At 53.1% G+C, this 27,426-nt stretch overlaps 2 protein-coding genes across 8 annotated transcripts in view; one reads left to right on the top strand and one right to left on the bottom strand.

Moving 5' to 3' along the window:
- Positions 1–2,371, top strand: part of TCERG1 (transcription elongation regulator 1) — a 30,623-nt gene extending 28,252 nt beyond the window's left edge. For all 5 annotated transcript variants that reach the window (XM_039559808.1, XM_039559807.1, XM_039559805.1 and 2 more), the window contains 3 exons: positions 377–460; positions 716–816; positions 1,197–2,371. In XM_039559808.1, the coding sequence (XP_039415742.1) occupies positions 377–460; positions 716–816; positions 1,197–1,398 (387 nt within the window). In that variant the 3' untranslated portion in view covers positions 1,399–2,371. The remainder of the gene's footprint in view (positions 1–376; positions 461–715; positions 817–1,196) is intronic.
- A 767-nt stretch (positions 2,372–3,138) lies between these two features.
- PPP2R2B (protein phosphatase 2 regulatory subunit Bbeta) overlaps positions 3,139–27,426 on the bottom strand; it is a 67,777-nt gene continuing 43,489 nt past the window's right edge. For all 3 annotated transcript variants that reach the window (XM_039559809.1, XM_039559810.1, XM_039559811.1), the window contains 8 exons: positions 18,667–18,764; positions 17,207–17,372; positions 15,756–15,868; positions 9,619–9,796; positions 8,198–8,362; positions 6,237–6,406; positions 5,604–5,695; positions 3,139–5,083 (listed from right to left, as the gene is read on the bottom strand). In XM_039559809.1, the coding sequence (XP_039415743.1) occupies positions 4,804–5,083; positions 5,604–5,695; positions 6,237–6,406; positions 8,198–8,362; positions 9,619–9,796; positions 15,756–15,868; positions 17,207–17,372; positions 18,667–18,764 (1,262 nt within the window). In that variant the 3' untranslated portion in view covers positions 3,139–4,803. The remainder of the gene's footprint in view (positions 5,084–5,603; positions 5,696–6,236; positions 6,407–8,197; positions 8,363–9,618; positions 9,797–15,755; positions 15,869–17,206; positions 17,373–18,666; positions 18,765–27,426) is intronic.

Below are 27,426 nucleotides of genomic sequence, written 5' to 3'. Positions count from 1 at the left end.
TTCATTTAACCTGGAGGTTTTTACCTGATTTTTAATGCATTAGTTACTTCAGTTTAGAGGCAAGTTTTCTGCAGGTAATTTTTTAACACAATATATATAACTGTACTAGAAAAAGACTTTGGAAAGTAAGTTATATTTGGAGGACCTTGATCTGAAAATACCGTCTCAAAATATGAAAGAAGAATCACTATGTAAAATCAACTCATTTGAAAAATACAAATGTAATGGTGTAAGTAATCAGAACCCAACACTTAACAGCAACTTCTTCAGTGGACTTGGGATATATTTAAAGGCTTCAGAGGTTAGTGGTGTTTGCATTCCATATTCTTAGAATTTAATTTATTTTTAATTTAACTATTTTTGCTTCTTTTGAAAGATAACTTTAACATCAACATGGAAGGAAGTGAAAAAAATCATTAAAGAAGATCCAAGGTGCATTAAATTCTCTTCGAGTGACAGGGTAAGTGGTTTATATTGCTCTTGCCAACTTCCAGTCTGGTGCAGGGTACAGAGAAGTGAGTTGGTGGCTGCTGCAGTGGGTTCAGCTCAGTGTGGACATGGCGCTAATAGTTAAATATAATTTTTAAAAAATTAAAAATGTATAAGGCAAGGAAAAGTAAAATTAACATGTAATTATTGCTGGCATGGAGTGGGTTCACTTGCAGGAAGTACTGGAGCTGCATTCAGTGGTTTATGTTTATCTTTCACCTTTCAGAAAAAGCAAAGAGAGTTTGAGGAATACATCCGAGACAAATACATCACTGCCAAAGCCGACTTCCGGACGCTGCTCAAGGAGACCAAATTCATCACTTACAGGTGGGGAGTGTGATGCTAGTGCAGGACTTGGCTTTTATTGTGCTTTGCCGTTCAAACAGCAGCAAACTGATGTCTGTTTTCTCCTAGCACAAGTTGATGTCTAAGTTACTCAAGTCTTTCGTGGTGCTTAATTTACACAGCCAAGTGTAGGCAAGGAGCCTGTGTTTTCTGTGCCCAGAGCACTGTTACATGCCCAGTCCCAACCTAACATGACATCTTTCTAGCTCAGAAGATGCCAAGTCCCTGTACCCTTCTCTGGCTGTCCTGTCCCTTGGCTCCCTGTGCTTCCTTACAGTGGGGCAGCGTGCCCGAGGCCGAGGGGGTTCCGGGGCTCCCCGCCTCCACCCTGCTCCACTGGTAATTCTCACGCTTGCTTTCAGATCCAAAAAGCTGATCCAGGAGTCCGATCAGCACCTGAAGGATGTAGAGAAGATCCTGCAGAACGACAAGCGGTACCTGGTGCTGGACTGCGTGCCCGAGGAGCGGCGCAAGCTCATCGTGTCCTACGTGGATGACCTGGACCGGCGCGGGCCTCCCCCGCCCCCCACCGCCTCCGAGCCCACGCGGAGAACAACGAAATAGTTCCGGAATGCTCCTAATCCAAGGGTGTCTGTTAAATCCAAACGCTTGCATGAGCCATCTGTCAGGTTACACACATCCATTGCCGTGAATATATTCAAACATCTGAGGAGCAGAGGCAGAAGCAGCATTAGTGAACATAAAATGATCTCTGGGGGGAAAACCACCACCAACAAAAACCCACATTAAACATATTTATGAGTTAATTGGAGCATGACTGACAAATCCCAGGGTGTGGGCTGTTTGGTGACTGTGGGTCTCGGGGCGGTGTGTGTGAGGTGTGGGTGTCTGGTGCCTGGGGCTTTCCTCTCAGCAGTGTCCTACATGTGAGTCCCAAGGGTGCTCATGTGGTTTGAGCATGTCCTATGTGTGCCACCAGCTGCCTTCTGGTTCCCGCAGTCCGTGGCTGAGGAGGTGACACGCCTCTGGTAGCTTAAATCTCTGATCACTGACAGCCTGCTCTGGAAACACCAGTCCCAGTTCTCTGCCTCCACCCTTGGGAATGGAACTAAATCTGTTAGAGCTGAGTGGAGAACAGGGACTTGGAGACCAAACCAGGTGTATTCACAGGCTGCTCTGTTCCTCCACAGCCATCAATTTGCAGCAGTCAGGTTGCTCTGCCCAAGTGAAGTTCTGTCTAATGAGTTTTGCTCGAAGCTGGAAATCCCAGAGGTGACCAAGCAGGCCAGGACGGTTGTATAAACACATTTTTATTTACGATAAAGTGATCTTTACATACTTCTGGGTTAGACTGTGCATACCCCCTCTGGGCAATTCTTGTAAACTATACTCCTGTTTTGAATGTTAAACTTGTGTTTCTAAAGTTTAATTTTGAAATGTTGGGATTGTTCAGTTTATGTATTTGAACTACAATAAACCAACCCTTTTTATATATGGATTGTACAGGCCTAATCCCAATTTCTGTTGGATTTTGTTGGACTTGTGAATTTATGAGTAAAGCAAACGACTGAAGTGATACTGCCTACATTCTTGGCTGTGTTTGGCAGAACAGGGCCTGTGCCTCTGAGCAGTGTGGGGTCAGCATGTGGGCAAGCGGGGTGAGCAGAATGATTTTCCAGTTTAGTTCTTTTGTCTGTTGCTTAAACATGAGCTGGTGGGGTTTTCAGAGCCAGCTGCTTTCTGCTGCTTGTGGTTCCATGTCTCTCTTGCTCTGAGAGGAGGAACAGACCCCTTCCCCACCCTGACGAGTGATTTCTTGTCAGCAGTTGGTGTTGGTGGCCAGGGCGAGGACTTGCAGGCTGAGCATCGAGAGGGGTTGTTTGACAAAAATTGAGACAGCCCAGGGGGAACTTGTGCTGCTGACAGTGGAATGTGGTGCTCTGTGGTGCTCCTAGTGACAATGCACACCCTAAAGTCAGGGCAAGTGTCCCTCCCCTCTTGGGCAGCTGCTAATTAAGGGCTGCTGTTTAAATTCATGACCAGCAGCAGCCCAGAATGAGGGCAGTGACCGGGGAGGGGCCGGCAGCTCCTTCCAGGGCTGTTATCAAGTACCGAGGTTTGTCCTGTGCAGTGGGGGACCTGCAAGTGCTCCCACTCCCACATTACACAGCGCCCCATCGTTCCTGTTCCGGGCCCTCAGAGGGACCCAGAATCCCTGGGGTCTTGGGGATCCCCCTCATCAGCAGAGCCCTGGCAGCCACCCTCAGCCCAGGAGCCTTTAGACACTGCAGAGGCACCGTCCCCTGCGCGCGAGAGGCACAACAGCCATGGACTCCACACACACACGTTTGGGACAACTTTACTTCTGACACTGCAGCGCAGGCTTTCCTTACAGAACCAAAAAAGAGCATTTTCTTATAAAATGGTTCATTTACTCTTGCTATTTTATTTTACCATTTCATTTAAAAAAAAAGTTACTCCTGAAAGCCATCCCTTGGAATAAATCCGTAAGCCAGTGCACTTTGTTCTTCCTTTGGGATGGCTCCTCCGAAAGTGGCGCGGGGGGCCCCTGCCTCCAACCAGCTCCTGGTTTTCCGCGCAGTCCGTGAGCTCTGTGGGTGTGTAGCAGTTCCTATCCCTGGTTGGGACATGCCGTGATCCTCATGGTGCCCGCAGAGAGGCTGTCCCAGGGGATACCTGGCCCTCGGTGACTCGTGTCCCTGAAGGCCTTGGGTGCTGGGGGTGCCGGCTGCCCCCACGGGAGGGATGGCAACAGGGTCACCCTTGTGGAGCCACTGCCAAAGTGACGGTGTTTAATTTTGTAATTGACTTCATTTGCTTCTTGCTGCAGGAGCTGTTTTCAGATTTACAGAAAATCCAGTCAATCTTTTTTTTATTGAATAGTTGCTCAAGTAAAGAGGGACCTGACCAATCTGTACAGTAGAAAGAGGCAGCCTCGCCATGCAAAGAGTTACTGGTTTTATTATGATTATCATTGTTATTATATGTAGGACTGCAGACAGCCTCTCTCTGACGCTGTCAGGGGCTAACAGCAATATACAGTTGGATTCTTTTTTAGGTCATAAATTAGCAACTTTATCTTTAAAAAAATTGAATAAATAAATAAATTAATTAAAAAAGAGAGAGAGAAAGAGAGAGAGACAGTCAGTCACGACATGCAAGAGCTCACAACAGAACAAGGAAAATGACCAAAGCAAAGCCCAGAACTGCAGCAGAGCCCAGGGTTGGTTTGGTTTGCGATCAATGCAGGTCGGAAGCATCGTTTATAAAGGTATTTCATATACCAAAGAAGGCACCACAGTATCTACAAAGCCAAATCCTCATGAGGGTTCTGGGGGTTGGGGGGGCAACCTGGCTGGAGCAGACATGTCTGGGGGTGCAGCACATCCCCCCCCTTAAGCTTGTCCATTGCAAAACTGAACTTTTCCGTTTTGTTTGGTTTTGCTGTCTCTGTTGGTGAAACACAAAATAATTGTAATAAAAAGACAAATGTGGAAAATGGCAAAGGGAGGCAACATTCCAATCTTCAACACAACAGGTGGAATATTTCTGGGATCAGGTTTAAAGCAACTGGAGTGGGACCACTGCCACCAGAGCTGGCCAGAGGCCACGGTGTGTTACCCCGTCAATCCCTTCCCCAGCCGACAGCCCCCTCCCCATCACCCCCTCAGCCAGCGGCAGAGGGTCACTGCCTGGGGACATGGGACAGCCAGGCCTGACATCCTCACACTGCCCTGCAAGAAGTGTCAGCTCTCCCCATGTAAATCTGGTGTCTGGGGGGTGCCCCCAGTGGCCCCTGGGCCGGGGTGCCCCAGTGCTCCTCTGCACAACCGCAATCTGCAGAGCAGGAACTGAACAAAGAACAGGAGGGAAAGGAAAACAAAGAAAGAAAGAAAGAAAGAGAAAAAGAGAGAAAGAAAAGGAACAGTTGAAACTGTGTGTTTACTGGTATCAGTACATGAGACTCCTAAAGAACACCTGGTCCTCCTAGTTAACCTTGTCCTGGAATATGTACAGGTTGTTCGTGGCTGCCACAGCGATGATGTTCTCGGAGGGGTGCCAAGCTGTGTGCAGGATCTTTTTGCTAAAGTCCAGACTGTCCACGCTGATCTCGTCTTTCCTGCGCTTTCCACCCACGCAGACCTTGCGAGGTTTGAGGATGGCACGGGGTTTGCTGTTCTCCCGCGATGCCTCCAGCGTCACATCGCGCTTGGTGTTGCGGTCGAACATGCGGAAGAAGTTGTTGTAGGAGCCGGTCATGATGACACTGCAACAGGGAAGGGCAGATGATTTTCACACCTTTTCAGAGGCAAACTGCTGGTGACCAGAGGCAGACTGAACATTCAGAGGCATAATGAGATTTGGGTAAGCATTGGAATTTGTCTCAGGCCTAGTTGTGCCTTGTCAGCTCACTCTGACAGCTCAGACAAAAAGCCAGGACAGCCCTGCCAGGGGCTTACACACTTCCTGCCTCCCAGCTTGGTACGAGTCACACCTGGATACTCATTATCCCCAGATTTTGGCAATCTGGAGCTAAACCCATTACCACCTTCCTCCAGCTGTGGGTGACAGAGAGGCGGAGCTGATTCTGTCCAGGAGAGAGCGGGACCCTCAGACGTCCCCACCTGTGTAGAGGCTGCAGGTGTGGATGGTCCCTGCTGCACCTCTCCAGACCCCACACCCAGCCAAAGGCCAGGGAATGGGCTGCCAAGGGGCCCTGGGACCCCTTGGGCCAAATCAAAGCAAGCATCCCTGGGCTGAACGCAGCCACGCCGCCACATGCTCACCTGTCAGACCCGTTCCAGACGCACTCGAACTTGTCAAAGATGCAGTCGTTCTCGTAGAGCGAGCAGAGCTTGCTCCGCAGGTAGTCGTGGACCTGCCAGTGGGAGGGACAGGATGAGGCCCCCACACTGACCAGCACAACCCTGGGACCGGCAGACTCAGCCTGGTTCACTGGGGGCTGGCACACGCAGCCCAGCCCCACACTTGCCACAGCCAAGCTGGCAGCCCTGGGCACTGCCTGGCATCCTGTGCCCACAGCTGCCATTCTTCTCCAAGCACCTCCAGACGCACTCTGCACATGGCTTGGGCACCACAGGCAGTGCCACAGGACATTCCCTGGCAAAGGGTGACAGTGACAGGGCTACTGCTCTGCACAAGGCCTCCCCCCTGGCTCTCCCAGCTGCCAGCACCTGAGCTTCCTCTCCTCACCCACCCCCAGCCAGGGGCCATGGTGACAACTCACCAGGCCACTCAAGCCCACATTTAACAACTGTTTGCTTTCCACCATCTACCGGCATAAAGCTCCCGCACATCAGGTGCATACCCACCGCTCCTGCCACTGGCCCAGAGTGTGGCTCAAGAAGGAACTCAGTGGGTGCCCCACTGCTGCATGCACCTGGCTGTGCCACACTCACCTGGTAGGTCTCAATGGGCCGGTTCTCCATGTTCAAGTCCCACACCTTGACAGTGAGGTAGTCCCGGGTCATGATGTACCTTCCACTGTGGCTGAATTTGACATCAGAGATTGAGGAGATGATCTCAGAAAAAAATGACCGGTTACTTGGGTCTTCAGGCTCTTCAAAAACTGTGCAGAAGTAAACAACAAGCCCCAGTATTAGCTGAGGCAGCAATTCCCTGACCTCAGCCAGGCACCTGCCACCCTGTCCCAGCACCACAGGAAGCTTCTGGGAGGGAGCACTCACACAGTGCCACACCCAGCACCCACCTGTGCTTAGGTTTATCAACCCCTCACCAAGCCCTGGGGCTCCAGTATAGTGGGAAAAATTTATATGGGCACTTCAGACATTATCTCTACAATGCAGAAAAGGCACTGCCCACAGCAGGACCCAGAGCTGCAGCCGTTCATCACTGGCAGAAACCTGGAGGCTTTTTCAATAGAAAAAGTGATAGCAACAAAAAAAATAAAGACCTCAGGCAGCCAGAAAGCGGCTGAACCCAGGATGTGTCTCTGTTGCTCTTAACAGGTCAGTCATGAGGCACTGGTCTCCTTGTGAGGGCTCCATCACTGGGTGCCTCTGGGAATGGGCAGCAAGGCCATGGCCACCTGCTCCACTGTGGGATGTGTGGACCCTTCTGGGTCCTTGCACTGGCAGCAGCAGGGGCTCTGCTGGCACTGGGGTCCCAGCACACAGGCAGTGCCATGACCAGGGTCCCAGCACGCAGACACAGAGGAGATGCCAGGGTGGGGGTCACAGCCCACAGCTGGTGCTGCTCAGTCCCTGAGTGCGTCTGTGAACCAAAGCCAGTGGCCGGGCAGGGCAGGAGCTTGGGGCAACTATTTTTGCTTTGGGCTGAAGGCTTTTGTGTGGCTTTGCTCCTGCTGCAGAAGCAGATCTGGGCTGCTGAGCTCATGGAAAGGATTTCTGAGCACTAATTCTCTCTTACACAACAAACCTACTTTCTCTGGCACTGAGCGGGTGCTGCCCTGCCCGTACCAGCTGCCTCTGCCAGCTCCCTCCTTCCTTCCTTCCTTCCCAGCTCCCTCTCCAAGGGGAGCAGACTGAACCCTGAGATGGCCTGAAAGGCTGCACTGTCTGTGGGATGATCCTGCTGCTCAGGGGCTGCTGGCCTTTCTGCCTCGTGCCCGTGGATCAGCAGCGTGGCTGGGGTTCATCCAAAGGCAGCACTGTCAGACACGTACAGGGAGGACGGACTGTGGTAGGGACACTCCTGCAATGTCAGAGGGTGAAGCTGCAGCTCTCCGTTACCTGACCACAGCAGCTTATGTCTACCCAAAGCTGAAGATGCTTTCAGCAAAGAACAACCGTCCAGCAGCACTGCAGCACCGCAGACAGCAGGGCAAGGAGGAAGAGGAGCAGGTCCTGGGGGAAGTGGGCTGTGCCTTGAGCCTGCAGTTCAGGAGCTTGGCAGGTACAATCACAAGTGGCTCTTCAAAAAAACAAGTGGAAAGCCCAAAGCCTTTTGCTATGAGGAAATAACTGCAGAACCCCAACAGGGCTTTTCCTCACTTTTCCATATCCTTTCCAAACAGGATTGCTTTTGCTAGCATTATCAGCTGCTTCTGTAATCCCACATCATTGCCTCTGAGTCTGTCTCCAGCACTGACAGCTCAGCAGTGGCTGCACATTGACATCCCCACGACCCCTTGGACCCAAAATATCACTGTGGTGGTTTTAACCTGCTCCCCCAAAGGTGTGGGGCCAAGACTCAGGGGAAGGTGCTCCTCTCGGGGACAGGCAGAGGTGTGTGAGGGTGAGTGGCCATGGGGACCGCAGCCTGGCACACCAGGGAGAGAAGGGGACAAGGTACTAGGGCAGACCCAAGCCCAGGCAGGTCTCCATACTCCCTTTTTAGTTCTTTTTTAACCCAGGGGGCCCGTGGCGGCCACACTCACACTTGGCATGGCGGTCGCAGAGGGCAGCGGTGCGCATGTCGCACAGGCGGATGGTGCCCTTGCTGCTGCTGTACACGAAGGTGTTGCAGTGGTGCGGGTGGAACTCAGCAGCCGTGATCACCTCTGTCAGCTCCTCCATGTTGGCCGGCTTGATGTCCACGATGTCTGGCAGGGCTGGTCAAGGAGCCCATACAGCCCAGCCCAGACCCTGCGCCCCTCCTGCTGATGTCTCTGGGCACCGGGGCTTCCCCTCACCCCCTGCAAACCGTGTGTCCTGGGCAGGCACCACCACCGTGCGCAAAACCGCAGCACGGAGCGGGACCAGCTCACAGCAGCACAGGGGAAAGCCAACATTCCGCATGTCTTCTGCTAAGCTGGGAACCCCAGCTCTGGTACCACAGCTGGAAGACCCTCTGCGGGGCATGAGACCTGATCTGCCCACCCACCCCAAGCCTCAGTAAATGCCTTTTAGTGCAACATTGTGGCATGGTGAGTTACCACACTGAAAACAGCAACGGCAGCAAAGCCCAGGGCACAACAACCAACAGAAAACTCCCAAGTCCCTTGAGCCATGTGAATTCCCTGCGGTTTGACACAGATTTAGTGCTCCTCACCCTCATCCTTGAAAATAAGCAGGCACCACAGCCCTACTCTCCTGCAGCCACTCAGAGCTCCCACAACCACATGCCTGTGACTGCCAAAATCCTCCCCATCTGCCTAAACAATGCCCCAGGGATTTCTCAGCAGGAAACACCACATAAATATCACCAATGATTTGTGCCCTGTGTTATTATTTCCAATGTGGCTGTTACAAGGCTGACTGTCACAACCTCATTTGTAGAGTGGTGACTGGCAGCCTGTCACCCGCTGCAGGGTGTAACGGGGCCGCACCATTAGTGCTTCCATCTCCCCTAAGGCATCTGTCTCCTCCATCACCTGCACGTCCCCCTCCCTCTCCCTGCCCCACCAGACCCTGCAGGCAAATTCAGAAATGTGTCACCCACACATCGGGTGACAGCAGCAGTGGTGGCAATGCCAGCTGAGCCCTGTGCCGTGGAGGGAGTGGCTCCATGTGACTGCTGGATGCATCTCTGGACACAGCCTGGCATCCCACCAGGAGCACAGGCAGAGATGAGAGGGCAGTGCCTTGATAATGACCCGTGGGACTGGGGACCTCCAGCACTCTGCAGTCAGGTGCCCAGCAGACAGCATTATTTCGTACTCCTGAACCCCTGCCAGCCTTGCCAGAGGGGGAAGCTCCTGTACCAAGGCACCACAACCGGGTGGGGGGCTAAGCCAGCTGCTGCACTGCCCACTCTGTCCCCATCCCCATGGGCATGGACACGGCCCTGCCGCTTCCCTTGGGAAGCACCTCACTGGGACCCACGGCCGTCCCCAGAACCACACACACCAAAGGATACTAAAACTTTGATTTGTGATTTCGAAATTCCACAGGTTTATCCTCAGGTCATCCGCTGACATGTAGGTCTCATAGTCGCTGTTGACGGAGATGGAGTTGATGTGGTAGGTGTGTGCGTTGGCGAACACCCTCCGCGGAGTGGCCTCCACCATCAGGTCCATGGGCCGAAGCACGGGCACCTGTGGGATGAGGAGCAGAGCGTCGGCACCCAGGGACGGGGTCCAGCACCTGGCATGGGGGGATGCCCTCACAGGGTCTCACAGAGCTCTGGCTGCCGGTGCTTCTACCCACCCACTCCTAACAGGCTCTCTCCAGGGAAACCTAATGCCTTCCCAAGTCTATGACAGGAGGACAAGCAGACCCAAAAGCCATCTAATTTTGAGAGAGGCTCCAGGATGGTTAGAGCACAGTGAAGCAGTAAGAGCCCAGTAGGTTCTGATCTTGCTGCAGCAACTGTTCTAGCTTTGAAACAAAAAAACAACCAAAAAACCTCTTTGCCTTATTTTGTCACTGTTAGCCAGGATCTGAAATTCCTGGAGCATTTCTGACATTAATAGATTTTTTGAGAGAGCCAAGTAAGCACATTTTTTCTTTAAACTTTTTTGCATTTGTCTCATAGCAAAGTGATGGAGGTAAGAGATGAGAAGGGACAGAGGGAGGAACACACAGGCAGGGACAGAAGGAAGGACCAGGAACAGAGCTGTGGGTGTTTGCCTTTAGACAGATCAGCATAACCAATCGGGGATGGGGAAATGCAGTGGGGACCATGTGTGTGAAGAGTGGGGTCGGTAACAACTTTGGACACAGTGCTCTGAAGGCAACTTAATACACCAGGAATGTGTCAGTCCATGCTCCTGCTTGCCAGTGAGCTGTTCCCTCCAGCTACTTCATTACTTGTATTATCTGTGTGCTGCCTGAAGAGATTTCCCACGGCTGCAGAGGTGGGGATGGGAGTGACAGCCAGCTCGAGTGACACGAGAGCACTGGTGCTGCCAGCTCAGAGCCTGAGCCTAATGTGACGAGCCTGCCCGCTAATTCCACCTGACACAGCCAATGATGCATCGTTTGCGCTGACAGTTCTGCTCAGCCAGCTGGGGACTGGGGACAGCAGCTCGCGCCTCGCTCGGGGACCACAGGGACTGGCTGTCAGTCCGACCGTCAGAACACGATGGCTGTGCAAAGAGAAAGGGTTCAGTGACTACGCTGGGCCTGGCTGGGCATGGAAACAAGCACAGCAAGGGCTGGGGCAGGGGATTCTGCTCAGCGAGATGACGCTGCCCAGCACAGCTCGTGGTCAGACCCTGGGCTAGTTCCTGTCCCCAGTCTGGGCAATCCGGGCTGACAGCAGCACCGTGGAGCTTGCAGCTCCCGGTGCCCCAGCACGATTCCCTATTCACTCCTACAAGGCAGTCACTCACAACCACTGAGCTATGACAAACTCTTAAATCGAGAACATTCTCCACACATTACTTCAGAGCCAAGTCCCGGGGAGACTTTTTTATGTCTGGGACTTGGCCCATCACCAGGTAAAACCCCACAAGAGGGACAAACCTGGTTATCCATGAATGGGTTTATAAAGCAGGGATTTTTATCTGCTCCAGTGGCAAGAATCTGCACTGAAATATGGAAACCAGCCTGCCCACATGCTGCAAGCTTCTGCTTAAATCCTCATTGCCAATACCCTTAACCCTGAAAACACTGAAACTTTGAGGCAGGAGCAGTCAGGAATTTTCTGGGAGCAGATGGTGAGCTTGTTCCCCAATAGCAGCATGGGGATCCTGCAGCACAGGGGACCCTGGCTCGGGACAGCCAAGGGGAGCAGCTGCCCAGCCAGGCCTCAGCCATAGTGGAGACACCAACAAATGGGGCAATGTGACAGCAGCTGGAACTGGGTCCTGTGTTTTTTTGAAGCAGGCACAGGCCAAGTCAGCATCTGCCCAACCCACCCAGCTCAACCAGCAGTGCCACAGCAATCCTGAACAGCAGAGACCTCCTTGCACATCCCTGCTCCAGCTCCAGAGCCCACCTCAGGGCAGGCTCTGGTGTCACACACACCCATTATTAAATGATAACTCAGTGTAACAAAGCGCATCAAGTACACAAAAAGACTGTCAAAGAAAATGAAACATCAATAAATTCAAGTACTTTCTGTTTTCAGGAAGGGGGGCAATGCCAGTCACTTTTCATTTAAAGCAAAGTGAGGCTTAATTTTGATTCCTGCTTTTAGCAGGTACCCCCGGCAGAAGACATCCCACTCACTCCGAGCACACATGACACTTGATTCCTCTCCCTGTGTCTGGTGAAGGCTCCCCCTATCCTGAATTAATGAGACACTAACCCTTTCTTGAGCTGTAAAACTCATTTTCTCGATGGCTGGGGTGGAGAGAGATGGCATGTCCCAGCCCCTTCCCACCACTGCCACTGCGTGTCCTCCTGCCACCTCCAGTCCTGAGTGAAGGTCCACAGTGCAGGGGACATGGTGTCAGTAAGTGCCCCCACCCCCATCAGGCTTCCCCTCATTGTCTGTCAAGTTGGCTGTCACCAACTGCTCCCTGCAGAAAAGCTCTACGTGGCCGAGCTGTCCATGTCATTCACAGTGCCATGACGGATGTGGCCTGTGGAATCACAGAGATTCAGTGTTTCTCAGGAATGCCTCACCTTCTGCCCAGAAGTGCCACATGGCAGCAGCATCAGCAAAACACAGGTCAATCCATGGGGGAAAGGACCAAGGACTCAGCTCCTGGGATGGCACAGCCACAAACCTCCCAAAGCCCATGGCCCACACATGCCAGGTTTGAGCTGCCCCTTACTGGAGGTCAGGTGGGGACATGGAACTCCCATACAGCCCTACAGCAGGATGGGACCCAACCACCGGCACGCAAGGTGAAAGCAATGATGGGGAATCCTCACAGGATACACCAGAGGCCAGAAAGTCCCAAAGGGTGTGAATATGACAGGGCTGACTGCACTGGGACCACTCACACATTTCTGTGCAGTGGAGAGGAAGATTTTGCTGCCAGTTACCTCCATGGAAACCCTCTGGGCACGATGGATTGCACTGGACTTACGCTGAAATCCCAACCTGAGCCAGAGCAGTGGCCATAAGAAATCCCAATAAATAATCCATTAGGTGTCTACCAATCCCCACCTTGCCAGGGTGACCAGCTGCAGCCACAGCTCAGTGGTTACCTGACAGGTGTGGCAGAACCGGCTGCAGGCAGCTTACCCTGCGACCTGCTCATGGGTACCACTGCGCTCGCCTTGACCAGCCAGGCTCTGAATTGGCACATGGGGAGAGCTTTCCTCGCTCCTGCATTCACAGCAGGACACGCATCCCCCTCTGGTGAGAGCTGAACCGTGGCAGCGCCGGGCCAGCACAGCAGCAGCGCCGGGCCAGTGCAGTGGGCGACCGCGCAGCCTCGCTCCCCCAGCCCAGTCCCCTGCTCCCCACCAGCATGGCCAGTGCTCAGCGCGCTCTGCAGCCTCGCACAGGATTTGGCCAAGTGGGATTAGTCAAGATGAAGCTCGGATTGACCCCAGCCCTGAGTCTCCAAGAAGGAAACTGTAATCCGGTCCCTGGCAAATCAGGGAGCAGAGCAAGCACTCAGGGATAAATCCAGTGAGTTTTCCACCTGCCCCAGCAGCTGAGCTCCTCCAGCAGCTGAGCTCCTCCAGGGACACTCCCCAGCATTTGTTTCCTACCTACGTAAGGTACATTCTGTGACTGCCCAATGCCACCTCAAGATTAGTATTTTGCAGAGGAAATGAGCACCAAGCACGATTTTCATGACAGACTGACAACTTCACACTGCTCACATTTTGTCACATTTGACCTGCCCTGTGACATGCAAAAGGGACCTTCCTGCAGGAGGACAAAGCCGCTGCCTCACTGCTTGTCCATGCAGCTGACGGAGCTGTTGCTTCCATCTCTTGTCCCTGCCTTGTCACTGAAATGCTCTGGCAGAACATATACAAGGAAAAGAGGCAAATCTCTTTGCTGAGGCAGAAAGGCAGCAGCAGCACAGCAGACCTCCTCCGAGGTATCTCCCATCACAGCCACTCTGGGGCTGCTGTCAGGGGAATCAGATGCAATGGGGCACAGCACAGCCTCCCTGGGAAACTGTGCACAGGGGCCAAGAAATCTGAGTGCTTCAGCAAAATGGGAGATACAAACCAGGATTTATGATGGAATTTGCTGGAATTGAGAAAGTGAAGTGGCAGCTCTCAAGAGAGGGCTCTGTGACTCAGGCTACAAACACGAAGAAGCATGCACACAACGGCCCTGCCCACTGCACCCTCCCACAGCACCCGGTGCCCACTGGCTCCATGGCAGGGCACGCCTGGGGTGTCACCCCAGACTGACCCGTGCTGTGAAGGACCAAAGCAAACACGTCCTCTCTCTGAAAAGGTTTAAGCCCTGGATATTACTTGTGTTAATGATCTCCTACATATGTCCCATGGCACAGGTACAGCGAGTGGTACTCGGGGGCACACCGAGGCTGTTGCACAAGGTCACAGGGCTGCAGCTATTAGACTGGGGGCAATTCAAATCAGCAGAGCTCTCCTAACGACAGTAAACACCTTGCTACACAGCCTGAGCAGAGTTAAATATTCCTTTTGCACTATGTGGGTTAGAAATTCCTCAGAGGATGATGCTCATCAAGTGCATTTAAACCATTAAGCCAAATGGGTGAGAAATTATGGCAGCAAGGCGCATTTAAAACCCTTTTTCACTTGTCTGTGGTTGAAAATTAAACCATGGATGGATGTGGCTTTAATTTAAAGCACAACCATCACAGGACAATTACACATCAGATTTACACCAAGCTGCAGCAAAATGGTTACAGCTATGTAAATATCTGTCTAAGTAAAATCATCAAAACATTCGATCAAATGGGGCTGGTGGAAGACTCCTCAATCTTCTGTCCTCAGGGACCACAGGCACTGCACAGCAGATACCAGTAAGCATAACACTGAGCACTTAGAACATGTTTAACCTCCCAGTGCCCTGCGCCTCTGCTGGGCTGCTCGCCAGGAGCAGGAATGGCAGCACCTGATCCCAGTGCAGTGGCAAACACCGAACAGCAGCTGACTCCTCCAGCCACACAGCACTGAGCTGCTACCAGGAGTGGATGGGCTGAGAGTAAAACAAAGGCTGAAACTTTCAAGGCAGTGAGTAGACTCCAACTGTGTCCAGTTCTCTGATTTTTTAGTACGAATTTCTACAGGGGGGAAAGAAACCCCAGGGCCTTCCCGGTGTGTTTGACTAGAAAAGGAAGCACTACCTGGGATAACACCCTTAACACTGCTGCATTTCCAAATCCTCCCTCCCAGCCTGCTGAGGGCTGACAGCCCCAGCTCTGACAGCCAGATGCCAAGCAAACCTCTCCAACGGGCTGTCAGGTAACAGCATGTTAGGCTGGATATGCTGCCTGAAACGTTAACAGCAGATACATATCTACATGAAATAAATGGTCTCCTGCTCTGTAAAGAAAAATGCTGCCAGTCACCAGGAGCAACCCTGTACAGTAACAAGAATTAACCTCCTGCCCAGGGTTCTCAACAGCTTCATGCACAATGGAACTGGGACCCACCAAGTGAGGCAAGGACAATCACAGTAACAATTTCATATGTATAAATATAAAACGCACAAGTACTCAAAATGCAAATTCTGACAGGGTGTTAATAAATTACAAGCTGGTCTGGTCTGATTAGTGTCATGACCAAGAGGAAAACTCATTTGGATGAAGTACTTCTGCTCCTACAGCAGCAGCTGCATGTGGGAATGCTCCAAGAAGGGAGAGCTTCTGCTCTGCCTCCTCACTGGGATGGGCACAGCCCGTGGGGCAGCACAGCACACTGTGGCACTGGGGTACCAGACACGAGACAATGCGGCGCTGGCAGCACGTCTGCCCAGCATCAGCCCAGCCCGGGCATCCACGGCAGCTCCCCAATCCTCTCCCATGCCCATGCACCAGTCATAGCACTGGCCTCTGCCACAAGGATGCCCTCTGACACCAACTGACCACGGCAGGATGGCATTTCAGGTCCCATGGCACACAGGTGACACCAGCAGCAATGTTCATCCAAGTCCTGCAGGGAACGGCTCCTCAGCCGCCATGGTCCCCCCACACTCACCCGCAGCATGGTGATCATGGAGGGGTCTCGGAGACGGCCATCCTCATCCTTGAGGTTGTATCCCTCCGGTCTCTTGTCCCGCTCGCTGACCTTCCATAGCTTCACAGTCTTATCTGAGTGAGGAGAGAGGAGAGCATCATGGTGGCTGCTCCCTGAGCCACCCGCTGATGGACATGCCAAGGCCACACCGGCTGGAAAAATCTCCTGTGTTCCCCAATGCCATGTGCTGGAAGTGGTGATAGATGTACCTGTCCCCACAGCAAGCTGCTGCTGCACAGCCCTGCAGAGGAGCAAAGATGTGCAGGGCACACTGGCCTTGGACATGCCCCAAAAGACATGACAGGGTGTCTGTAGCTCACCCAGAGTCATGCTGACATTCCCCTTCCAGAACTGTGCAGAGCCCAGCACTCACCAGGACTGAAGGCAGCTCCCACCCCCCGCAGCTCCCTGTCTCCTCCCAGCATCCCACCCCCCTGTGCCACAGAGCCCCGGAGAAAGAACACCAGGAACACGTGGGGTTATTCTGAATAATGGTGTTTTCTTCGCTCCCTCCTGGCAGGGACTCCATCCATAGTTTATCATCACTTCCACCAGGTTTCATACAAAACCCCATCATCCATCTTCATTTTTTCTCTTACACAGCAACTCCAAAGCAGTGCCAATTAATTTTGTTTTTATTAACATGCTCTATTGAGGGGGGGTTCAATACGAAATGTTAGTGTAACAGTAAGAACAAAAAGAAACAGCATAACCCGGGAGTACTTCCAAACTAATTGTTTTGATAACCTGCCTGCATATGGAGCACCCCCCAAATGGAAGGGTAATATCCCTGTTAATCAAAAAACTATTTAAAAACTCAATTAACAGAACATTATGCTGTATAATTAATCTTCATTGCATTTCAATGATTCTCCCCCAAATGAGTTTAATAAGTCTTTGAATTTTATTACAATGATCAATAGAGTCAATTCTATAACACAAAGTAAGTTGGTTATGGAAGATAATTAGACCCCTCCTTTTCCCCTGAAGTAATTAAGTCACATCCATCTTAAGGTCCCATTCATCCCAAGTAATATTCCTAGATCCTCATGATATTTATCAGAACATAACATGGAACTGCTGAGCTGAACACAACTGCAAATTGAACCAAAACACCTGCAGTTTATATTAAAAAAAAAACAAAACCAAAAAACTACCAGGATCCTGAGAATAAAAAATGTAAGTTGTTGGCAGGGAAGAAGCCTCCCTCTCTCCCTTGAAGGAAAGGGCTGCCAAGAAATACACCTGGTGCACAGGGATTGAGCTCTGCCAGACCAATTCCCCCAAGACACCTGTGTTACCCTGCAGGGAGGGTTTTCAACAAATATTCCCCAAAGAAACACCACAGAGCAGACTATGCCTGGTGGTGGGAGCCCAGGGGCCTGGAGCAGTGGGGCGGCATTGCCACGTACCATTGGTGGAGAGCAGGAAATACGCCGCATTCTGCTGCGGCAGCCATCGTATCTTATTGATCTTCTCCTCAATCTCCAGGCTCTTCAGGTAATCGAACTCTGGCTCGTGGCTCTGGAAGGTGCTGTAGACATTGTACTCTCCCCTGCGGTGGGGCTGGTTCTTGCTCTGCGGAGGGACAGGGAGGAGCTGAAGGTGTTGGCACCTGGCTCAGGGCCCTCTGGGGTTTGTGATGGTGAGTGCAGGGCTGAATGCCCAGGCACAGCCTCTTCTGACAATACTCCTGGTGTGCTCGGTGGGAATGGAGTAGGAATGGAGACGAAATGGAGAGGGAATGGAGTGGAAACAGAATGGGAATGAGAGGGAATGAAGCAGAAACAGTGAGAATGGAGAGGGAATGGAACGGGAACACAGTGGGAATGGAGAAGAAATGGAGAGGGAATGGAGTAGAAACAGAGAGGGAATGTAGCAGGAAAGGATCCCACCCCACTGTCTGTCCCTGGTGAACAGCTGGGACTGAGTGCCAGCTCCTGCCAGGTGCTGAACTCAGCCACAGAAGAGCTGCTGGCAGCAGCTACAGGTACATCCACCCAGCCTTGGTTTGGGTGGATGGGTGGAGCCCCACACATCCCTTGAGCAGGAGCTACGTGGATACATTCGGAGCAATGCTGGAGGCTTAAAGTTCAAGAAAAGCAGTAGAATAATGAAATGAGAGGAAAAGGAGAAATGAAATAGTGCTGGAAAGGCTGATGAAGTGTATATACATGTGATGGTTAACTACTGAGTTCTCTTCAGCATATGTAGAAATATTTTTAAAGCTTTAACCATCATTGAACTGTGACACATCTCATGCCCAGGTGTGATGCATCCCTTCCAGCGCAGCTGAGGGCAGGTGCACAGTCCCGCTGACTCAGGCCAGGCCAGAGCAGCTAACTGGGACAGCTTCGGAAATGGCGAGGACCATCCCAGGTGGCAAGAGCTGGTACAGCTCCCCCAGCCAGGCTGGCCGGCTGCCCACCAGCGCAGGGCCATGTCGAGGGCTGAGGGCCAAACACACGCTTCTCTGGCAGGCACAACTTTCAGCTTCCAGCAAAGCATTTGCTAGCATTTCCTGGGCAAAGTTTTGGAAGGGAAATGTAATTGTTGTATCCACCTACACTTTCCAGAATTTTGGTGGTATGAGGGGCTCTTGGGGTGGTGTCACCCCCGAGACGGGCACTTGCCACACACTCAGATGTGCTGCCTGATCCCTGTTACACTTGGAGCAGAAGAATGCAGAAAATGCGATGTTTGGAAGGTGTTTGGCAGGAGAAAATCTGGCCCTGCTGATGTTAATAGTTGCTTTCAGCTCGTAGTGTGCCAGGAGAGCCCTGAGCTTAAGAGTGACGCAGGCGGATTAGGGAACAGCAGGACACTTCACTTAAAAGGATAAAATGGGCATTTTGCATTCACTGGCACTTACCTCCTGCTCACGCTGAAATATTACAACGCGGCCCCCCTTGTCCCCTGTTGCCAGTAACTCTCCAGTGTGGTTGAACTCAACTGTGGAGATGATGTCAGCTGGTAAAAAGAAGACAAAGACAATTTAAGTAACTGCAGCCTGACTTCCACAGGCATCCAGAAAGCACCATTCTCCATACAGCTACGTGCCTCGTCGGTGCTCTGTACCCTGTGGCAACTCCATAAATCCCTGGTTTTCTATTGTCTCTAACACTAAACAGGCCTGGCATTTCAGAACTATGTGGCCATGAGCCCAGACCTGCCTGGTGTTCCTGCCCCCCTGCCCTGGCCTGTGCCCCAACACCGGTCCCAGTGGGATTTCCAGGCACTGTGCCTGTGCTAAATGCAGCCTGAGGACCACTGTCAGCAGCAGGGGCACAGGGCTGGGCAGTACAGTATGGCATGGCACAGCACGGCACGGCACACTCCCCTCGTGCCTTGGGGAGTTGCCCGCACCACTTGGGGTGACACGATCAATTCCTGGGACCTGGGGATGGCTTGGTGCCAATGGTGCCCCCAGCACCTCATCTCAGCACCTGGCTGATGGGCAGATCTTGCTCCCACCCGGCCCTTGTGTCACCTCCTGCCTGGGGTGGTGGTTTGCCTTCACCCTCAGAGGAGAGGGCACAGACAAATTAAGGCCCCTTCGTCCTCTCTCCCTGAGCTCCCCAGGCAGAACAGCTCAGGTGACCACATCTACATTTCTGCTTTCCTCTGCCCATTGCTGAATCTCCCATTGCCTGCCAACGTAAATTAAAATGATGCCTTTCAGCCCTCCATCAGCTGAAAAGCCACTGCGCTTGCACCACTCCCCTTCCCCACAAACCAGGGTGCCATCTCCAGGGTTCTCAGTGGCAGGAGAAGCCAGGGGACACACAGGGACCTGTAACTGCAAACGCTTTAATCTGCAGTGTTTACCCTTGAGGCAACGCAGGCAGGAGCTGCTAATGATTGGATTTATTTGGCCTATTTTTAGAAGAATGTCAGAGGTTAATTCCACGGCAATTACTGCCCAACTGGTGCTCACCCACTGCCTGGGGAGCCACACTCCACCAGCACAAAGCTGGGGAACTGGAAGAATGACTGCAGCCTTGGAGCCTCAGCACTGGGAGCAGGATGGATTCTGCGATGAACAGCACTTGGCCGTAGCAGCTGCCGGCTCACTCCTGCCATTTGCATTCCCTGCCCTTCTCACTCCTGCAGCACCAGGACTGACAGGGTTGCGGCCCAGGGCTGCAGCCTCAGGAGCTCTGGGAAGGGGCAGACCCCGGCGCTGCACACGCAGGCCATGGCACTGCCCAGGCTGCGGGCACCTCGGAGCCCTCCGAGCACTGCTGTGCTTCTTCCTGGCTCGGAGCTCTGGTGTGTACCCGCAGAGAAAGCCTCAGAAACATATAACTTGAGTTGCCCCTCTTCCTCCCCATGAGTTTTATCCCTCCCTGTATCCCTAGATACAGACTAGAAAGTTACCTCAGCAAATGAGAAAAGACAAAATGCAGCGATTGTCCCAGGCTCCTGGTGCAGCTCAGAACACCACTGAGGGTCTGTCTTCCAGGACACCAGCCTAGACAGCACGCACCAAACGCACACCCCGTGCTGTGGCATCTCCCAGACAGGGCAACTCAGAGCCCCCTCACACAGCCACGGGCTCCCCCAAAACTACACCTCTGTGCCCCGGACAGCATCTCAGCTGAGCAAGAGACTCCAGGCGGATTTGAGAGTCAGAACAGACAACCCATCCTGGCAGTTGTGCGGCACTCACCAAAACACACACCACTGTTCACCACACACACCAGGGCTCACAGGCATACATGGCTAGACTGGCTGGCACTGAGCTGGAGAGCTCCAAGGCAAAACACTTCGTTCCTTCACATGGAACCCGTATGCCTTGTGGACATCATGGCTGGTACACAGTGCCAGGAAGGGTTTAACCATCTGCTGCCAACACTCAGGAAGGCTGAGGAGTGCTGCAGAGGGGCTGAGCTCCACTCTGGCTCACACCAGTGGGGTGGTCTGCAGCCGGGCGTGGGCAGCTCCCAGCAGAGATGTCAGTCTTTTGGAGCTGAAGTTATGGAATGGATTCTGAACTTCTTCAGATCACCTGCTCTTCTCTCTTGTTTGGGTCTGAACAATTGCTTAAGTATCATTCCCATTTAGCAAGGTTCCACAACCACCACATTCAGAAAATTCCTCCCAAGGGGCAGGACAGGCATTTTTAACACCTGTTAGAGGCTGGGAAGGGACACTGGGACAGAGCAAATTCCATCCGTGCTGCTGGAACCTGTCCACCTCACTACAGCCTGTGACAGTCCTGCAGAAGCAGAACGCAAGCTGCAATTTCATGGAATGGCCGTTGGGTGTGACACACACGAGAACAAACACATCCCTGGGAAGCTAAACCAAAGCAGTCTCCCGTTCCACGGGGAACTGCAACCACAGCTGCTGACAGGAGCCAGAGCAAGCACTTCAAGCACTGAAATTCTATGTTTGGCACCAGCTCTGGCTCAGCAGCTCCAGCTCAGCCCTGGCTCACACAGAGGTTTTCATTCCTGCAGCAGGTGCCCCCCACCCTGGAGAGCATGGCTGCGGTATCATGGGCTGAGCCTGGTGTCACCGAGGTGTCATGGGGATAATGCACGGGGAACAGGCTTGGAACAGCTGCTCCAGCAGCAGCTGAGGGACTCAGTGGCTATGGCCAGGCAGTGCTAATGTGCACCTCATAATGAGACATGCTGCTTCCTTCTAAAATTACTCAGTTGAAAATGTACCTGTTTTGCTCTATTTAATCCTCTCCATCACCAGCTGCCAGTTTTAGGTCATTCCCTTTTCAATGAATTAAAAATAACTTTGTGTGCTGCAGTGAGCCATTTTTTAGACATGATCTAATGCATCACTCTGTGAGCAGGGCTGTGGTCTGAGACACCAGAGCCAGGCACCACAGAGACCTTTATGCCACCCCAGCCCAGCCACCCATTTACACTGCACCCAGAGAAGGGGGTTTCAGGTCCACAGATCCTCCCAGACCTTCTGTTTACTCATGCCCATCATCAGGACTTCAGACAAGGATAACAATAGAGCCTGGCTAACAACACCTTTCATATGTTAAAAAAAAAATGCCCTAAATATTAAAAAAACCTCTTCTGAGCAGAAGTATCCAACCCAAGCCCAAATCCACTGCAGCTGACAGAAGCGTCATTCCCCCAGCACCCATGGTCTGGGCACTGGCTCTTTTCTCTGGTGTCTCCGGGCAGTAACAGCAGCCTGGCACAGAAGAACATCCAGAGGCGAAATGGAGGAGTCCCATGGAGGTAACAGTTCAGGAGAACAGAGTGGCACCAGCTCCTTTCCAAAGGTGTCTCTGAACAAACCAGAGGTCAGTCATGGCGGCTGCACACCCCACCTGCTGCCCTCGAGAGACACGACAGGGTGGTTATTAATGGAAATGCACATGTATTCATGCTGAAATGATCAATAATTTATGCCCATTTCTTCTAAGGTTCCTTCAGCAAGGAACCTTGTGACAACAGAAAGGAAAAAACCTTCCCTATTTTTTGTTTTTTCATTTCCTTCATCACCTCCTACATGCTCAGTGCCCCAATGCGGGAATTTAAAGCAAACAGTTTCCATGGCGACCCAGCCCGCCATCCTCCCTCCCCTCCCATCCTCCCTTCCCTCAGCATCTCTGTGCCTTCACGCTCTCATGCTAAAAATATCGAAGATGGGATTTGATTTCCGCCGTAGAGATACAGTTTTATCAGAAAAATGGGAAATTTACAACACACCCCCCTCCCCCTCTCCCAGCGTGGAGGAAGGCATGTTCTCTGCCAGGAACAGGGAATGAATCTGTTATTAAAAAGAAAGAAGATAAACTAGGGAAGCTGCAGTCAGTGCTGAGACCTGGATCCCTGGAGCAGCCTGATGGGCAGCCCCTGGAGCCTCCCAGGCACATCATCCCTGTTCCCAGAGCATCCCAGGCATCTTGTCCTTGCTCCCAGAGCATCCCAGGCACCTCATCCCTGCTCCTGGCACATCCCATCTGCTCCAGCTTCAGCAGCATCTCCATGCAAGAGGGCCCTGGTACTGCCTGTCCTGGTGGGGAAGCCACAGGACACCACACGTGTCCCAACACCTGTGCCAGGAGCATGTGGCCCTGATGCACACAGGATGACACCCCTGGTCCAGCCCGTGAGGCCCAGGCCACAGCAGTACAGCCACTCCATGGTGGCAGAGACATCCCTGGACTCAAACCCACTGGGCAGAGGGATGCCCCCCAGCCCTCCCAGGGGCTCTGCCTCCTGCCTGCTTTCACAGTGGAACATGCCTCCTTTGGGGTAAGAAGTGAGAGGAAGGTCTGTGACCACACAGAATCATGGAATTATTTATGTTGGAAAAGCCCTCTAAAACTGAGTCCAACCATTCCCCCAGCACTGTCAAGGTCACCACTAACCCATGTCCCCAAGTGCCACATCTACACATCTGTTACATCCCTTCAAGGATGGTGACTCCCTCACTGCAGCCTGTGCCAGGGCTGGTCAGCCCTTTCAGGGAAGGAATTTTTCCTAATATCCAACCTAAACTTCCCCTAGTGCAACCTGAAGCCATTTCCTCTTGTCCTGCCCCTTGCTCCCTGGGAGCAGAGCCCAAACCCCACCTGGCTGAGCCCTCCCTGGGAGCTGTGGAGAGCCAGAAGATCCCCCCTGAGCCTCCTTTTCTCCAGGCTGAGCCCCTTCCCCAGCTCCCTCAGCTGCTCCTCATCATACCTGTGCTCCAGACCCTCCCACAGCTCTGTTGCTCACTCTCCCACACCCACACCCAGGCCCAGGAGCTGTCCTGATGACACCATCGAGACGATTCCTTCCCCAGGTAGAACTCTGCCCTACTTGGGCAGCCCCTGACCCCCTGCCCTTGACTCGCTGCTGTGCCCCTGCCCGCTCAGCTCTGCCCACCGGGGCTGGTACCAGGGGACAGGAGGGTTGTGAGGGGTCTAGGGACCACGGCTCTGGACGCCCTGCTCTCTTTATCATGTGTATAAATCACTCAGTGGACAGCACCACACACAAAGCCTCCAACTGCAGATGATAATAAATTGGGAAGCACCATAAATAACAGCAAACCAGGCCGCCAAAGAAAGGATTTAGATCATTCAAATCCCAGGCTATGAGTTGCCAAATCGACTTTAATACTGATAAGTGTGGGATAATAACTCACCACAACCGTGTCCCTCCTCTCCCCACCAGAGCCCTGAAGAGAGTGATGGCTGCAGGGGTTTGCCAAGGAGACGGAGATGTGGCCCCCGACGGGGAGCACAACCAAGCCACAGCACAATGCCCACTCCCTGACTGCTGCTTGGCCACAAGGGAGAAAGCAAGTGGGACACCAACAGGTCCTGTTATTTGAGAACAAAACCTACATCTGAAACCCCTCAGGTGGATAAAGAAAGTACAAAGAGGTAATGAAAAATTAAGAGGCTTATGAAGGGAATGTCTGGTAACGTGAGAGCCAGAGCACAAACCCACCCATAGATCCCCTGTGGAAGTCTCAGTGCACCCCACAATCTCTGCCTCCTACCACACCATGGCAGGAGATGGACCCCGAGCTCAGAAAGGGGTTTTGAGAAGGATACAAACTTAAGAATTACAACTGAATAACGCAGCACAACCTTCAGCCTCTCAAGGAGGATTCCCAGGTCTGACCCTCAGTGACAGGCTGTGGGTGCTGCTTTGCTCAGGAAATGGTGAGACTCTACATTTCACTGTTTAAAAGAGAGCCCTTTGGTCACCCTTTCTGTCTGCCTCTCTTAAAACAAACAAAAAAAGAGACAGCAAAGTGTTTACTCTGAAAGGCACACACTGTCAGTCATGAGGAATTCACGTCCATGGCAGGGCTTTACATGCAGTTTTATGGGAGCTGCGGACTTACCAATGCTCATGCCTGGACACTGCAAGGCACCCTGAAGGAACCAGGACCTTCTCTCTGCTCTGTCAGGTCGGATTTAACCCAGCACAGCCAGCAGCTGCAGCAGAGCCAGACCCCCAGCCCCCACCCCAACAGGCAGAGCAAGAGGCTCATTCAAAGACTCAAATGCAACTTTCTTCCCTCCCATGAAAAAGTGTAAGTGAGGAACTAAATCAGGGGGGACTCCAGGGCCCCTCAGGTACAAAAAGGGCAGGCTAAAGAGGAAGAAAGTCTGTGCAAGGCCATGGAGCTGAAGGGGACAAGGAAACGGCACCAAAGTCCCACCAGAACAGGGCAAGGTACAATGGGCAGGGTAGTGTGGGGAGCCTGGACTATCAATCCTGCCCCAAACTGTGTGGTCCACGGCACGGGGGTATAAGGTGGGAGGGCAGAGGACAGCAGAGGTTAAACTGCAATCTAATGGTATGCAAAATCACATGTGATTGATCAGCATTGATTATTCCCTGCTGAGGTGAATGATAGCCTGGGAAACAAATCAATTCCACTGCATTAAGCCCAGTAAGGATCTGGAGCATCAGCAAAATACCCTGAAACACCATTGCTTGCTGACACCACCAAGTGAAGCACAGCACACCAAGGCACGGCACAGCATGGCACGGCACAGCACGGCACGGCACGGCACGGCACGGCACGGCACAGCATGGCACGGCACAGCACGGCACGGCACAGCACGGCACGGCACAGCACGGCACAGCATGGCACGGCACAGCACGGCACGGCACAGCATGGCACGGCACGGCACGGCACAGCATGGCACGGCAACAGCATGGCACGGCACAGCACGGCACAGCACGGCACAGCACGGCACGGCACAGCACGGCACGGCACGGCACAGCACGGCACGGCACAGCACGGCACGGCACAGCACGGCACGGCACGGCACGGCACGGCACGGCACGGCACGGCACGGCACGGCACGGCATGGCACGGCACGGCATGGCACGGCACAGCACGGCACGGCACGGCACAGCATGGCACGGCACGGCACGGCACGGCACAGCACGGCACGGCACAGCACGGCACGGCACAGCATGGCACGGCACGGCACGGCACGGCACGGCACGGCACGGCACGGCACGGCACAGCACGGCACGGCATGGCACGGCACAGCATGGCACGGCACAGCATGGCACGGCACAGCACGGCACGGCACGGCACAGCATGGCACGGCACGGCACAGCATGGCACGGCACAGCATGGCACAGCACGGCACAGCACGGCACGGCACAGCATGGCACGGCACGGCACAGCATGGCACGGCACGGCACGGCACGGCACAGCACAGCATGGCAAGGCACAGCATGGCAAGGCACAGCATGGCACGGCACAGCATGGCACGGCACAGCACGGCACGGCACAGCACAGCATGGCACGGCACAGCATGGCACGGCACAGCATGGCACGGCACAGCATGGCACGGCACAGCACCGCATGGCACGGCACGGCATAGTATGGCATGGCACCTGCACCTGCCCGACCCCTTCATCCCAAGCAGGCCAGGGCTGTGGTGAAGGAGGGAGGAGAGGCTTTGTAGAAAAGCGCCATGCCCGAACAGCTCCAAGGCTGGGGGAAAGCCCATCCCTCTGCCCATCATGAGCCTTGCTTCCTGCAGGGATCGGGCTAGAGTCACGGCTCAGATGGGACCTCCCAGCAGCTTCCGGCAGGGCTGGACACACTGCTGAGCTCTGCTGTCTGGGTACAGTTCCTCACCACGATGACATGATGCTGCAGAGCTAGCAGCAGCTGCTCCTCTTCCCCAAAACGGAATAACTCTCCTAAATTTAACTGCTAAAAATACTGGCACACTCCAAATTTCTCTGCCCTTGTTACAGCAAAGAGTAAAGAGTAGTAATGAGTGCTACCCAACCTAGACAAAAACTCCCATCTGGCAGCAACCCCCATGCCACTGCAGCATCCCCCACCAACGCACCCATTTCAAAATGCAAGCGTGCAAGAACGTGAATTCACATCACTCCACCATCCTGGCCAGGTGTAACTACTGGAACTGCTGGAAAGGAGAGTTCAGGAGGAAATAACATCATGGAAGGGTTCGGCACAGACACTCATGGGGAGCAGAGGCTCTCACAGCCCCAGGTGCCCAGGGCAAGGACATGAGAAGAGTGGGACAAGTGCTCCTCCAGAGCCCAATGCACCAGCAGAGACCATGCAGCCTCGGGATGTGATACGTGGGGTCATCAACAGGAGCAGAGTAATAAAACAGAAAAGAAGTGAAGGACAGCTTTCAGGCAGAACCATAACTTAGCCCATCTGAGGAGGTGAACAGAGCGAAGCAGAGCAGTAGAGCTGCCTTTGGCCTGGCTGCCCTGGCTCCTGGCCTGACCCAGCACCCATGCCTGCCCACCAGTCCTGGCTGGTCCTGGATATGCATGCAACACAGAACTCTTCTGTCTGCATCAAGATGCACAACACATTAGCTCTTGGATTAATGGCAATTTTTAATTGGTCAGGCTATGAACACCTTATTGACTGTTACACTTCACACCTGTGGTGGCAGAACAGCACATAAATCAAGACAATTAGCCTGGGACCCAAGAATCTCTACCAGTGCAAATAACCCTCACTTTGTGAGGAAAACCAACAGCTGCTCTAGGGTGCCCCAGAACACCCTGCTGCCAGGAGACGCAGGGCAGCCCCACCAGTCAGAGGGAGGTGAGAGAGCTCGAGGAAAGGAAACACAACCCGAGCCCTGGTAAGCACAAACCATGCTCTTCAGAGCGCAGCAACT

The sequence above is a fragment of the Corvus cornix genome, chromosome 13 (assembly GCF_000738735.6).
Source record: "Corvus cornix cornix isolate S_Up_H32 chromosome 13, ASM73873v5, whole genome shotgun sequence".
Classification (NCBI taxonomy): Eukaryota; Metazoa; Chordata; class Aves; order Passeriformes; family Corvidae; genus Corvus; species Corvus cornix.
The sequence above is the reverse complement of the archived record's forward strand: the minus strand, read 5'-3'. Positions and strand labels throughout refer to the sequence as shown.